This window comes from Solea senegalensis, linkage group LG14, assembly GCF_019176455.1.
Source record: "Solea senegalensis isolate Sse05_10M linkage group LG14, IFAPA_SoseM_1, whole genome shotgun sequence".
Lineage (NCBI taxonomy): Eukaryota > Metazoa > Chordata > Actinopteri > Pleuronectiformes > Soleidae > Solea > Solea senegalensis.
This window is the reverse complement of record NC_058034.1, coordinates 21,695,149-21,711,103: the sequence shown is the minus strand read 5'-3', so window position 1 is coordinate 21,711,103 and position 15,955 is coordinate 21,695,149. Positions and strand designations below refer to the sequence as shown.

The 15,955-nt window shown below is 40.3% G+C and overlaps 1 protein-coding gene across 1 annotated transcript; it reads right to left on the bottom strand.

Annotated features, from left to right (window-relative positions):
* Positions 1 to 3,485: 3,485 nt before the first annotated feature.
* On the bottom strand, positions 3,486 to 15,724 carry dsg2.1 (desmoglein 2, tandem duplicate 1). Its single transcript, XM_044044364.1, has 14 exons — positions 15,603 to 15,724; positions 11,965 to 12,093; positions 10,762 to 10,917; positions 10,497 to 10,638; positions 10,134 to 10,294; positions 9,913 to 10,047; positions 9,624 to 9,809; positions 8,985 to 9,376; positions 8,734 to 8,876; positions 7,866 to 8,087; positions 7,281 to 7,523; positions 6,486 to 6,616; positions 5,913 to 6,236; positions 3,486 to 5,714 (listed from the first exon to the last, which is right to left on the bottom strand). The coding sequence occupies exons 1-14, from the start codon at positions 15,648 to 15,650 to the stop codon at positions 4,611 to 4,613; spliced, it is 3,516 nt and encodes a 1,171-aa protein (XP_043900299.1). The 5' UTR covers positions 15,651 to 15,724; the 3' UTR covers positions 3,486 to 4,610.
* Between the last annotated feature and the right edge of the window lie 231 nt (positions 15,725 to 15,955).

Here is a 15,955-nt window from a genome sequence, read left to right as displayed (position 1 = left end):
TAAAAAGCGGTAGAAGATGAGTGAGTGAACACAGACTGCCCCCATTCTTCTCCTTTTACTGATATATTTGTAATTTTGTTTAACTCAACACATTTATTTGTATCATAAACACACACTCCTGTGAGATTGTGCACTCCCGGCTCATCTCAGAACAGCGCTGCTTTCAACACAACAAGGGAACACACAGACAGTCGAGTCTAGTACAGATGTTGACGCTCTGGAGACAAAGAAACAAATGACCAGAGAAACTTCCGCCTGACTATAAAACCTCCCACTCAGGAAACACAGGTGCAGCCAGTATAGCAGCTGATTGACAAACACACCTGTGACCTGAATTCTGGAGTTAAAACTGAAGATTTAACACATTTTTTTTAACACAATTCTGTGCTGTATATTGCCTACAAATATGAATATGAGTTGCACTGCTTTATTAAATGATGTTCTTTTTCCTGCAGCTGTATGTGGGTGCCCGCCTGAGGAGACATTACAATATATTTCATTTGATTTATTGCTTCTTCAGAGGTTGTGTGTGTGGTAAGTATAAGTGAAATATTGATCACATTTTTTATTTGACTTCATTCAACATGTTCTAGCTTCAGAGCGTTAGAATTCCTCACATTTGGAGTTTTTTTTTAACCTGCATCATTAAAGACAACTTTAATTAAAGACAACAACGTACATTTTGAAAATATCTATAACTCTTTGACTCACGTATTTTGTCACATGCAAGTTAAGGGTTTCTTGCAGGTTTCTTGTTTTTTTGCACACAGGATAGAGGGGAAATATAATTTTATATATATATATATATATATATATATATATATACATATATATATATATGTATGTATATATATATATATATATATATATATATATACATATATATATATACATATATATTTATATATATATATATTTATTTATATATATAAATTCAAAATCTAATAAAAATATTCTGGATTCCACAGATCAGCCTGATTTAATTTTTGATCAACATGTTCCAAGTGAATCTTAGTAATAATCCCAAATCACATTCTCATCATCCTATAATGGACAACAAAATCCCATCTTTGTCAAGACTTTGGCAGAAAATCTTTAATTTTTCATTTCTCTATCATCACACTATGGATTATGGGTTTTGGTGGGAATTTAAATTTAACATGCAAAGTCCTATTTGTGGTTATTTTCTTCCTTTTTAATTCCATTTTTTAGGTGAAGGCATATATTGCCCAGCAGCAGCAGCAGCAGCAGCAGCAGCAGCAACTCACTTATAGTGTATATGCATATGTACACAACTGTAGATCTTTCCTGTCAATCCTGCTCAGGTTTTACATAATGGGTGGAGCCATCATGTCCAGACCTGCAGGTTGTTGTCGGCACAGAGCTCTGAGTTTCTTAAAAATTACTTTAATCTTAGTCTAATTTAATTCTAAGTGTAATCATTTATGCTGCATTTGACAGTTTTTGTGAAGGAGACTTGGTAATGAGATCATTTCTTTGTCTGGTCTAAAGCGCTGTTGTTTCTTTTCACTGTGACAATAAACTTAAAGGTTCATTCTTGTTTCCTCTGTGTGAAAAGGTTGGCTTGTTGTTTCTTCCCTCACAAAGTTGTGGTTTAGTTTAGATTACCATTATTCTATATTGGCATTTTGGATACATGTGTGCATGTTACATTACTTTGTCGGTTTTAATCGAGCTGAAGTTAGAAAAGTTTCTAAAATATAAATAATTTTTTGGTGAAAATGTCCCTTTTTTAATGTGTAAAACACCTTTGAATCACTATGATCCACTGGATTCACACATAAGTCAGATTTGCAGATCAACAGGTGTAGTCATATCAAGGTTTAGAGTGCCGACTGCTGGCCACCATGTCTAATCACACTTAGCCACTATATATATATATATATATATACATATATATATACATATATATATATATATATGTATATATATACATAGGTGCCTGACTCAAACTAAAACATGACAGTTATTTTACACATAAGGACTTATTTATTATTTATTCTTAAGTTAAGTATTTCAGAATTTTAGTAAGAAAATACTAAAAACATGACATTTTCTGACGATAACCAAGGCAAGAAAAGTAAATTTAATGTCTTGTCTGTCACAGATGAAGAGTTTTTTTTTTCATTTTTGGCGACTTCAGCAGCAAACACCACCACTGGACGCCACCGAGGACACCAACTTTATTCATTTGACACTAATTCACCATAGCAGCACATTACAATATGGTGAACCCTGCAGTACAGTAGCAACACTGACTAATTCAGTTGTAATCTTGCAACACAGTTGTGGTTCTATGAGGTACTTCCTGATTCAAGCCACTTCTCAAAACACTACATTTGTATATTTATTTGTTTGTCACTTTATCTCGTATTATGCAGCCTTTTATAAACCTTATACGCTAATTCTCCTGCACCAAAGACCTTAGAGAATGTATGTTTGTGTCAAATGTGGTTATTCTGAACAAACAAACAAAAATTTAAAATCCCAAAGTCACAAAATAACACATCTGAATTTACTGAGTGGATTACAGCAGTGGATTATGAACTCCTGTGTGCTGGTGTGTAAAATCTCTATGGGCTTTGGTGCAGGAAGAGAGAGCTGTTTACAAACTCAAGTTTCTAGCCTGGTAAAGGTCGTATAATAATGAAACTCCTGAATTTTCCTTTGAAAAGTCCCGAGTTAGTTCCCATAGATTTATTGATATGAAGGTCCTTCATATTGATCTTTAAAATAAAAGGAGAAGCAGAGAAGCAGATTTGAGCGAAATCTCCATTTGCTTCATCTAAGCATAGCCTGCCACCTGCTGGTGAGTCAGTGACCTGCACTCAAATATCACCATGACGAGTGCCTACATTTTGGATATTTTGTAAGAAAAAATAGGGAATATCAATAATTCTATCAACACTGTGTCCTTTTATGCAAATGTGTGAATTCTACACCAATCTATATATATATATTTACCGTTCAGATAATCTGTCCTCGCACCGACAACATTAAACACTTGCTGACTTTAAGCCATTTCATACCAAACTATTTATTAAAAGGAGCAAGTGTGAGATTAATATGTTCCCTGAGACAAACATTAACAAATGACCTCAGTTAGAATAACAACTGTGTGCATAGAAATCAATCAAAAACCATGTCAACATGATATTTGTTTGTTTGTTTGTAAGTTCTACTTTAACATAATTACTGCTCAGAGGTTATTTAACAAACATTCTTTGGTCAAAAACAGGAAATCATGGCTCAGTATCAGAACTAATCTAATGTGTACGCCACTTTATTTCATGGTCATGAAATAAACTGGAGTACATGTTTGTTCTTGGTTTCCTGTCTTTGTTTGAATGGCGTTGTCCTTTTGTACGTGGTAAACATTTACATTTTTACACAAATAGTCAGCAGTTCAGGTAAAGTGTGCGTTACCTCGCAGCTCTCTTGTCCACTGACAAAGACAAAACACGTTGAATTTTAAAGCCATTTTGCTTTCATAGCTGACTTTTTATTGCATCACAAGAGTCACAACCTACCTTTCATGACAATATTTTAAGACACAGACCAGCACTTGCATTCTCACACATTAAAAAAACACCACTCTATACTGCTTAGCTGCAACTCATTCAAAACTGTGCATCGAGAAAATACAGAAAACCAGGGCAATAGTTTATTAAACTTTTCTCTTAAACGTCCTGTTTAATCAAGTTATTTGTGTTTTAATTAGCTTTTGGTAATAGAATGTGCTTTAAATACAATAGAAGGTAGAAAGTAAGTGTTTGTGCCCTTCTGGCAGCTAACAGTGAGGCTGTAGTTAAGCTCTACACTTGTAAAAGTATAGTAGTGCACCTGAGATGCATTGTGGCCATGTCTGAAATCCAGTCACTCAGACCCCATTGGAAGTTCTCCCAACAGCGTGTGTGTAAACCTGAGTGAACTGAAATATTTTCTAAGCTTTCTATACCTTAATTCATACGCGGTCACATCGTTGTATCATCAGTATATGAAGACACATTTTTACCAAGAAAATATGTGTTAAGTGAGATCTGAGACATTATATGGAGATGTGGTATCATGTTTATACCAGGTCTGAACAGCTTCTTTAGACACATACTCACAATGACAATACTAAAATGCAGCATGAGTGTGTTTAACTTGATTACAATTATAACTTAGCAGTAAACACAAAGTGCAGCTTTGGCTGATGGGAATATCAGTGCATTTACTATAAACAACATACTGGGAACATTAAACTTCGTCTGCCAATATAGTATAACTAGATCAGTTTATCAGAATAAATGAGAACATTGACCTCAAAGCATTATCTACAAAAACATTACGGTTTGCTTTGTGTTAATAGTGTGTGATAAAAGTGAACATAAGCTTTATGCCTGACTTTAAATCTAACAAAGTTGTTTCAGTGAAACTGCAGCTGAAGCTGTAACTTTAGCATGCAGGCATATGTGACTGTAATCCTTATCAAGCTGCTGTAACACATCCACCACCATTAAGAAGTTGATATACACACGCAGAGTGCTGCTCAGTAAAATTCTCGAAACGCTGTCATGGCAGAAAGTCTTTCCTCACATCGCACTTCAGCGAATTTCTCTGGTCTCCTGCACCACCACTTTGCGGACAGAGGGCGTCGCACTCATCATGGTGGATGAGGAACCCACCAGATTGCTGTTGGAGCCTGTGGTTGTGCTACCCTTGCTGTAGAGGAGTCTCTGAGAGCCAGATAAATCACTCCTCTTGGAGAGACTTCCAAGACCTCCTTCTTCCTGGACCAGTTGTCCGCCGCTCATTGATGATCCTCCGACCACCAAGACTCTCTGCGATCCTGCACCCATTTGTCCCTTGAGAGTTCCCCCCTGCACGAGATGGGTCTGGCCCTCCTTCAGCACTTTCACTGACCCTACAGGGACCTTTTCCTCCACAACCATCATGGTCTGGGAACCAGCGAGGTTTCCAGCATGAATCAGGTTGGTTCCTCCCCCCTGGATCCCGCCACTCTGCACCATCACCATGCCGGGGCCTGGGTATTGTCCACCCGACATCAGTGTCTGCCCCTGAATGACCATGCCTTGGGTGGGTAGAGTCTGGGTGCCATTAACCATTACCATGCCCTGCAGGTTGGTGGATGGTGCCTCAGCCAGCAGCATGGTGTTCTGAACTTGTGGCTGGACAACGTAGTGCATCGGCTGCATCATTGGGGCGGTGGTGTAATACACAGGCTGCTGCTGCTGCGGCTGCTGCTGTAGCAAGAGCACCTGGCCTTGATTCGCCATTCCCCCTCTCTGTGTGGCCACGTTCTCCCTCACCACCTGAGAATGTCGATTTGACTCCTTGATCACCATGTGGTCTGTTTTGGTGACGGTTGGCTGCACCTGGGTTGGAGGTGGTAGTTGTGGGGGATCCATCAAACTTGAAACTGAGGTATGAGTGTTGATGGAGACACTCGGCAGAGGAGGAGGAGGAGTGAATTCATGCTTCTTGACTTCGGAGGGGATTTTCTTGTTGTGGCACACCTCAGCCAGGGTCTTAAACTTTGGTCCAAGGTCATCAAGGAATTGCAGGTCATTGTCAGACTCCAGAAGGCTACAGCAGCCCACTGAGCCGGCAATCGAACCCTGGCCCTCATAGTCATAAACCAACAGATTGTCCTTCACTGCAAGGTTCTCAGTTCCACTGGCCAATCTCTGTATTAAAGTAAAGATAATCAATCACTAAAATGTGCTGCTCAAACAAACAAAAATCCCCCAAAATTACTCGCGGCAGGTTTAAGAAATGTTTTGACATAAAAGAATGACCATTAATATGATTATGTGCAGGACAGCTAAATGTTATCTTTGGGTTACAGGAAATTCAAGGTAATAAATATTTAAATAATTCCTCACCTGAGTGTAGTATTGTCCAAGGAAGTGGTGTGGCAGAGCCATTCCGTCAAACATCCCTCCTCTTGCAGATTCCCTGCTTTCGTACTCAGAGTAGAAGCCACCACCACCACCACCACTACCTCTCATCTGCTGGTTCATTGTCCCCCATCCTTCTTCTCTGAGATGACGTGCCACGTCATCTTCATAGACGCCGCCGTTCATCCCATCCATTGAAGTGACTGATTTCACAAAATCCATTCCTGCCATATTTGCATTTATCGAATTTCTGTGTATGTTAAAATCACCAGCATCTACTTGTGTTGGCATGGTCAGCAGTGGAACCTCCTAAAACAGACCAACGATCCATAAGTTAGAACCTATTTTTTTGTTTTTTGACAGTTATGCCATTAATAGACAGATGCTCCTTGCAATTACAGATAGACTTATGTTTGAAATGTATGAGTAAGCAAACATTACTCCTACATTACACTACCAACCAAAAGTTTAATTCCAACTTGTGGCCTTTTGCTTTGCTCTTTCTCTCCCCTCTAACACATTTTCTGCCAAAAAAGGAAAAATAGATATTGATCTTACCGTGTTTTCTCCTTGGCCCTCAGTGCGGTAATTAATGAGGTGTGATTTGGTATCGAAAGGCATCTCAGTAAAGCCCCCTGCCACACCCGCAGCCTTCCCGCATTGACAGAAGAGCAGCAGTAGAGGGATTACTGTTAAAAAAAACAAAACAACTAAGTTAACTAACACACTGACATACACCGAGGGGGAGGGAGATGATGTGGATATGCTAGCTTGCTAAACATTCAGTGAGACACAAGACAGTTGCAGCAACGTTTATGGCAGAAAAGGCACCAACAACAAGTGCTGATACAGAGCGATCCAAGACCAGAGTGAACTGAAAGCCCAGGAAGGGTTGCAAGTAATGCCATGGTGGTGCCACCAGACACCTGATTGGGGCCCCCTTGTGGCCAGGAGGCCCTTAGTTCACTTATGCCTCAGGCTGGCCCTGGTGGTCATCATGGTCTGGTGGGATTTTTTGAGGGGTGGGGCATGGTGCGATTTCAAAAGGGAAACTTGTGCAGTAACGGAGACAATGAAAGACCAATCTCTTTTTTTTTTTTTATCGTAGTTGACAGAAAATAAGTAAAAGCAGAAGAAGAAGAAGAGGCTGGATTTACTTTCCCCACTTCCACAAACACTTCCACAGCATCACACAGGCAACATAAATGAAAAACTTTGTTCTCCACATGTGAGTAAAAGCTGAAGTCAGTTTGAACCAAACTCATCACTACAGCAAACTTGGAACATGGAACTCTGGAAACATTTGCCTTTAACCCAGCCTTTTATCAGAATGACACTTCATGTCATACTTACGCGCTAACAGCAGCAGGCCCAAGAACAGCAGTCCGATGCCTGCAGGCCCCAACTCTGACGTCTTGGTTGGCTGACCAGTGGAGCCTTTTTTTCCACACACCACTCCATCCTCACATGTACAAACACGGACCTTTACTTTCTGTGGCTCTGGACAGGCCACACCCTGCTGGTCCTTCACCAAAACTGTCACTTCATATATGTCAGGCCACAAGGTCTCCTGGGCCCTGAGGATAGCTGCAGTATCTACAAGTAGTAAGAGAACAATGTCAACTTTCAAGTTCACGTTACAAGAAGTTCAGTGTCATAGGATGACAACACATATGTGATGCTGAGGAGTAATGTGGCACATTACATTATTGAACAATGACAGGAAGTCTGAACTTGTTAAACTACACAATCTTTTACTGGGAGGAGCCAATGACAATTACATCACAACACAAAATGACTTGGGTCACAACTCTTGGCAAAGGATTCTGGGCATTCGGGAAGTCTTGAAAAACATCCACTCTTTGATCTTCTGTGCTGTCCAATTGATTTATGCTTTTCCACCGTTTATACACCAGAGGTTGATTATGAAACTCTTACCATTGTGATACTCCACCCTCCACTTTCCCACAGTGTCTTCATGGACAATGGTGAAGTCAAAAGGAGGTCCATTCGGGGCTACATCCTCATCTTTAGCAACCACAGTGACACCAGTGGCTGTGGTGCACATGGTCTCTACATCACTGGTCAGGGTGGGGCAGTGGTCATTAAAGTCTTCCACCTGAATTGCCACAGTGCCAGTGGCTGTTTTAGAGGGCATGTCTGTTATTAGAAAAACACAAATAAGAACGCAGCAGTCAGCATTTTCTCCAAGATCAGAGAGGCAGTTTGCTTGTTCTGTGTATGGGTTTTCTCCAGGTTCTCCGGTTTCCTCCCACAGTCCAAAAACATGCAATATTCTGATTAGTTAAATTGGACACAGGTGTGGGTGTGAAAATGAATGGTTATTTGTCTCTATATGTGGCCCTGTGATGGACTGGGGATCTGTCTAGGGTGTTGTCTGCCTTTCACCCTACGTCAGCTGAGATTGGCACGGCACAGTGAGTGGAACTGTACGCTACATGTTTACGGTACTTGTTCCATTAGGAATAGTACCAAAATAACCGGCCCCAACTGTTCCATTCTTTGGGAACCCTTCCCTTCGGGTACCAAAGTAAAAAGGTGCACTACTGACAGCAACAGTCAGCTGATATGGCGACAGAAAAACGTCACTCCCTTGCGACCGGTGTTTCTTCAATGCCCGCATTCTATTGTTTTTTGGAGACAGCCACAAACTGAACAGGATAAAAGAGCTGCTGGATGTTTCACAGGTTTTTGTACACAAATAAAACAAATCCCTTATACACACACATATACTTTACATGTAAAATATCTGGAACTATATACTGTATATGGAAATATACTGTACCTTCAGAGATGCACAGGACTTTGGCAAGATATGTCCCATTGACCAGGAAAGGAGATTCTCGGTCAGGCATCTTGTTCATTTTGATTTCAGCTGTCTTTGGGTCGATGGTGAACCAGTTATCAGGGTCTAAGCCCTTTGCATACCTAGTGAAGCAGTGAGCTGTTTGGTTATCATTATTAAGTGGCAAAGGTTATGGCTCATCATTTTGAATGTATAGTGTTTGAAGTGTTCATCTTTGTGTTTGCACTGACCTGACATTCTCAGCTGGTTTCCCAGTGTCTTGGTCTATTGCATAATAACGGGTAATGACTTCTTGCATGTTGAATTTGCCTCCCTCTGACATTGGAATGGCTTTGATCTTGGGGCTGAAACTTGGCCCTTCAGGCATATTCTTCACGTTGATTTTGATGGGATATGTTTTATATCTGAAGCTTGATGATCCACCACCTCCTCCACCAAATCCTCCTCCAGCAGCACCACCTCCTCCTCCTCCTCCTCCTCCTCCTCCACCTCCTCCTCCTCCTCCTCCACCACCTCCACCTGCTCCACCTCCAAAACTTCCTCCCGATCCAAAAAACATTGAAGCCTTGTTTTTCACGATTAGTCCCAGTTGAAGGTCCTTCACATCCTCATAATTTACAGCCTGTGAAATGACACAAAGGACACACATTACAAACATCAGAGAGATTTGTTAATAAAACCTGAACTGTTTCTTTTAGGTTGACCTCAAATACAGTATGTTCTGGGAAAAACAACCAAAGAGATGGAGACAGGTCTCAGTCTAGTTTGTTTTCTACATAGTTCAGTGGGGGGGCAGGAGTGTTCACACCCTGAAAGCAAATTACAGGCTATGGTATCATTCAGTATATAATATAATAAAAATGCTGTACCTTGTTGAGCATGAGGATGCCCTCATTGGTGAGTGGGTCTCTTTGAATGCTAAAATACCCAGCCTCGTTCCCTTGGGTAATTTCATACACCGCTTCCCAGTTGTCTGTGTTCTCCACGTCCAGGTCCTCTGCTTTGATTCTCATCACCTCCACACCCTCAGCGTTCTCCTCAATACTGCCCGAATACTGTCAGTAGAACACATGAGACCAAAGTCATGAGGTTCTTTTCAACAATGCGTCCACAAATCATGCACGTGATGACCTAAAATTGTGTGAACAGAAAAACTACCGTCTCTTTTTCCAGAGTTGGGAAGTTGTCATTCACATCCTGGATCATTATGGTCGCAGTACTGGTGGCACTGTGTCCGCCTGGTGCACCATTTAGGTCTTGAGCTTTCACGGTCAAAGTGTAGCGGTCGTCTTTCTGAAATGCGAAGTCATACATTTTGTATAGCCAGTTAAGCTTTGACTTAGTTAAGCTTAAAGAAAAGACAGAAGCTGATGACGCACCTCCCTGTCCAGGAAAGGTTGTTTGACATAGACTGTCCCATCAGGGGCAATGGAGAACATGTCACCGGGTGGACTCTGATTTATGATGCTGTAGGCAATTTTAGAGTTCACGTTCCCAGGTTCATCAGCATCAGTTGCTGACATTTTCATAACTGAAGTCCCTGTGAAAAAACAGGACACTGAACAATGAGTGGAGGCACAGTAAACTGTTTTCAGTCTGAACAAAGAGAATGCAAACATTCGAGGATCTTTGACGATGTATGACGACAGAATTTAACTTTAAAAAAGTGGTGAAGGGGATGGACTTAAACATATTTAGGACAGACATGTGAGAGAACTATAGCCACAAGAAGAAAGACAAACCTGGAGGACTGTTCTCGGACACCTCCGCCTTCTGGACCGGTCCAAACACTGGAGGATTGTCATTCTCGTCCACAACCTTGATCCGTATGCCAATTTTTTTCTCTGCATGTTTGCCATCACTATATGTAGCAACACCCGACAGCTGAAACAGCAGAAGACAAACAATATTAACATTTTATCGGTGCCAAATCATCGTTAAATATAAAAGTCAGTAAAGTACAGCAAAACAGAAACGAGAGAGAGAGAGAGAGTAGAAATCACTCACATTGTAAGTGTCAATTAACTCCCTGTCAAGCTTTTGGGTCACACGGATGTATCCAGTGATTGGGTCGACGATGAACACATTGAAGGGATATTTGTTTGCACCCTCTCCTTCCAGGGAATAACGAATAATTGCCCCGCTTTCAAAATCGGATCGAATCTGAAACACAAAGCAGAACGTGATCGTGATCATTTCCTCGCTCACATTTGCACCAGAGCACCAGAGCACAACGGAACATGCAGGGAAATTCATCAGGTAATTGTTTTGTTTCTTTGGCTGCTTTTCTTAAATCCATGCCTGTGCAAAATTGGAATGATGTGACTGAAAGTTGGTCTTAAAGCTGTGTATTTAACGCTCAAGTATGTAGAAATAATAGACTTTTTCTACAGCAGTTATTTGTTTGACTAAAAGAGTCAGACAAACACAGGTTTTATGAGTTTCACTCAAGGTTTAAAGCACAAATATGCCATTTAACAGCTTTAGAGTCGTTGTGATGGTCAAAATGTTTTGTTGCGGGGAGTTTGCTGGCTGTCTCCACTCCCCAGCTTGTGAATTCTCGGGCCTTGCGAGAAACACTTTTCTTCACGGCACGACACACACACGCCCCCTAAGATCAAGACAGTGATTGCATTGGGTGAATACAAGGAAGAGGAAACAAATGCACATGGCCTGGAGAGGGGAAGGGAGGCGGGGATTATCAGCTGTGAGTTTTTTGATAGTGAGGATAACGAGGTAAACGATTGATAGATAGATGTTTACGGTGGTGTCTTAAAAATATGTGCTCCAAAACTGCAGGGGGAGTGTAAGGGTATAGGGTCACACTAAATACTAAACCTGTGGGGACAGTGACTGATGAATGTTTCTCTTGAAGGGGAAACCGAATCAAAGAAAAGTTCTAAGGCACTTTACATTTTAAACTAATAAAATATAGTGGCACGGTCATGGCCGTGAACAGGAGAGGTGTTCCACCAACTGGAATCTCCCACTGGGACATGGCCATGCGAGGGTGCAAACATATGGAAATCCAGCAGGTGGCAGTAAGTGTGTGTATATACATATAAGCACACATTTGGTCGTTGGTTGTCCCCACTGTCTCGTCAGTCATTGTGGTTCTCAGTGCTGTTGTCAGACTGTCGTCTGTCCTCTCTGTGACTGTTTGCAGAGTTAGAAAGTAGAATGAAACTGAAATACAGGTCAGTAACTCACCCTGGCGATTGAGGTCTGACCTGTGTAGTCTACATTTTCCTTCAGAGCTTTTGGAGGAACGATCCATTCTCTTCTTTTTCTCACCAGTCTGTCTCCAGGACTGGCTCTGACCACAACAACAACCTGGACCTGGAAAACAACACACAATGACACTTTACTTTGTCCTATTTACAGTTTTCACTCATCGTTTCCAATATTATGGAGTAACTACCAATGCTCTGTAGCACATTGTTTACTTAAATTATCTGATCTCATGACTTATTAAAAATCTTCTATCACTTATTTTAAATGTGCTTCATGATTTAAGACGACTCTAGGTCCATATTCTCCTTCAACATTAGTATCATGTTCAAACTTGTTATACCAAGTACAACCTGAGAAAATATTCAAAATTCCTCAAAATATCCTGGTATAACACGGTATAACAGTATTTCTGAATTTCCTCCAAGTACCACCAGAGGAAGCTCGTGTACCATGGGTGGTACACATGCCACAGTTTGAGAACCATGGGGTGTAAAGTATAAAATGCCAACCTTCTATTCTATTCTGACAATTTTCAAAGACTTTTCGAGAACCTGTTTTTCTATCATATTTCTGTTGTTTCTGCCATTTTGAATTAATTTCTCAGTCTTTCTGAATTTTCTTTGCTTCTCATGATGAGTAATTTACATGTGCTGGTGAAACTGGACAGGAATTTTGACTTTTAAGTACTACAGGGCTGAAACAATTACTCGATTAATAATCGATTACGAAATGGATCGTCAACTATTTTAATAAGCGATTCATCGGCCTGAGTGTTTTTAAAGAATTAGAGCAAGTTTTCAGATATTTTCAGCTTCTACACTGTGAATATTTTCTGGTTTCTCTGTGTCTCCAACACAGAAATCATTCAAACCAAATAATGTTTGTTTTTTGGAAAAGATAACGAGACCAGACATTTGAGAACAGTGAGAACATTTGAGTTTTGAGAAACACTGATCAACATGTTCTTACATTTTATAGACCAAACGATTACTTGATTGATTGAGAAAATAATCGACAGATTAATCAATTATGAAAATAATCGTTAGTTGCAGCCCTTAAGTGTCACTAATCCCCAAACTTTCCACTCTCGGTCCATATTACCGACCTTAATCTTTGATGGATTTTTTTTTAGCTTGACCATATTTATTATATTTAAACTTAATGTTTTCAAATCTTATGTCTTATTTATCAGTCAGTAATCATTACTGGACAACGTCAGTTACAGTGACGGGGACATTTGTGGGTAAAACGCTCCCCGTATACTACCAATCCCATATGCGTATCTCATAATATATCATCGGTAGATTTTCAAGCACCTGAAGAAGCATTGATGCTAGGTTGTCACTTACATGTGCCGCTGAAATTGAAAAGGAATTGTGAGACTGACAACTTCGTAAAAAAAAAAAAACATGTTGAATTAAAGCTCCAGTATGTAACTTGTTTTGTCAAAACACTGCTAGCGTTGCTAATCCCCCCGGGATTAACCCACGCCTCAGGTGAGTCTGCAGATCTTTGTGATTGGACGACTCTGGGTCCACAAACACAGACAAATTATTTTTTATCTGCCGTGTTGCATTAAGCTTTATGTATACGTACTATGTCTACGTATCTGTTCTCAATGAGGCTTCAATAGAAGTCATAAAAGTCCATGTATTGAAGAGAATGAACGCTCTGGGCCGTTGTGTTGTCTCAGTGGACAACATTTGCTGACGAGCTGCTGCCAGTCAAACACGTTCTACGTGTCCTGAGAGGACACCTGACCTTTTGTACCCACACAGTTGTGTTGCATTCTCTGTCTGTAGTTGAAATCGGAGCCAGTGCTGACAGAGAGGGTGGGGCGGCGGTTTATTATCCACAAAGTACTCACTGTAAGTTTGTCTGATGTGAGCTGATGAACATCGACAGCCACTTTTGCTGATGAATGAATGAAACGCTTCACTTTTCTGCCTTTTATGTTCTTTTTTATTGTCATGTGAGGAATTATGGCTAAGAAAATATGTGATGCTGTTGCACATCATGATAAAAAAAAAAAAAAACTCAACTCGAACAATTATTTCCATAACTGGGTTTCAAAAAATTAGACACAATTATACATTTTACAGCAAATACTGGGACTTTTAAGTGAAAGCCAATAAGAAGATAAAAATATTATTTCATTTAGACAAGATTTAATTTGACATCATTTTTGTGGAAATGTTTTTGTAACATTACTGCACCATTTCTGTAATGTCGTGACATTTTGGAGCACTTTTAGGTAACAATGGTGATATTTTGCTTAATCTATTTTGTCTTTATTTGAACAAAACAAATAATGAGAAAAAGGCTACGCCCATTCCAATTTCTGTCCATATTTATTTATTTTTTACTGTTATTATTAAAATAATTTGAATCACAATTATTCTGGTTAAAGATAATTGTGGAAAAAAAAAGGAAACATTTAACAAATACGTCACTGTTTGTCCTGTGGTCAAACAGACAAATGGAAGTTAAGACATCAGTGAGTGAACACTTGACCTTTGACCTAACTGATGTGTGTGTCTTTTCCTACATGAAAAACATGTTTAGCATGAATTTCAGAGTATCGGTCAAATTCTGCTGCTGCTGCTCCGCTCTCACACAAACACACACACACACACACACACACACACAAACACGCACACACACCCTCCCACCCGCCCCGACCACTCCCTGGACTTGTATCTGTACCTGTGTTGATGAGGAGGAGAAGGGAGTGGTCGGGTTTGACTGTGACTCACTACCACACGTTTGAAAAGTGCTGAACACAAAAGAATCGACACTTAATGACAAAGAGTCGCTGTTAATTCTCCTAAAACCTCAGTTATTATTCACACCCTGCTTAAATATTTCTCTATGTCCACACCTGATTTTATGCAGCAGCGACTGTATTTCAAACTCAAACCCGACTGTGGCGCCATGTGATAACTTTCGTCATTCTGTGGCAACAAACCGTGCAAGATTTACGAGAAAATCATCATCATCATAATCATGCGATGCAGATTCCGCTCATGAAACAGTTTATTTATGATGCCACCACCACACACAAACATCTGCTCCACATTACATGACATAACACAGGCCAGTCAATCACTCCATACTGATTTATATTATTTGAAATAAAAAAGTTACATTGGCCCGTCTTAATGTTTCATAAACGTGTGACATTTAAAAAGGGGAATAAACTCACACTCAACTATTGTGGGATTCCTTGGAGCAAAGTCAACATGTGTGTTGCCATGGCAGCCACTACTGTTGACAACAACATGAATTTCCCCATGACGAGAATAGTACTTAATAGTTATAGACTTAATAGTTTTTCTCTTTTCTTTTATTCTATTCTGGCAAAATTGTGATTTGTGTCATCACAAAAATGACATTTGAATAATTTCTTCATCTTAAATATTTAGCTTGTTCTTGGTTTCTTGACTTTAAAATGAGCTGACACAGTGTTTAAGTGGCGACAGGTGAGCAGAAGTTGTGTGTGTGTGTGTGTGTGTGTGTGTCCACACAAACATTCAATTCACCGGCTTTAAAGTCACAGACCACAGACAAGTGCAGCAGGTTCACATAAACAGGTGATTTAAATAAAAACTCACCATAAACAGGAGCAGGAGCAGAAGCTCGGGCAGAGAAACCCGACTCATGAGTGGAGAAGGGTCCGAATATCCGTGTCAGGTAAAAAACAATACAGTCCGGGTGAGAGCAGCGCCTGTGTGTGTGTGTGTGTGAGGGAGGAGGGGAGAGGGACTTTATGAAAGAAGAGAGGGAGGAGGGATAGAGAGAGAGAGAGAGAGAGAGAGAGAGAGAGACACACACACACAAACTGGTTTCCATGACTTCTGAGGACATTGCATTGACTTACTGTACATTTATTTCCTGGAGATTAACTCTCACCTTAACCCTTAACCTTAATAAATACGACTGGCCTAATCCTAATCCTAATCTTAAC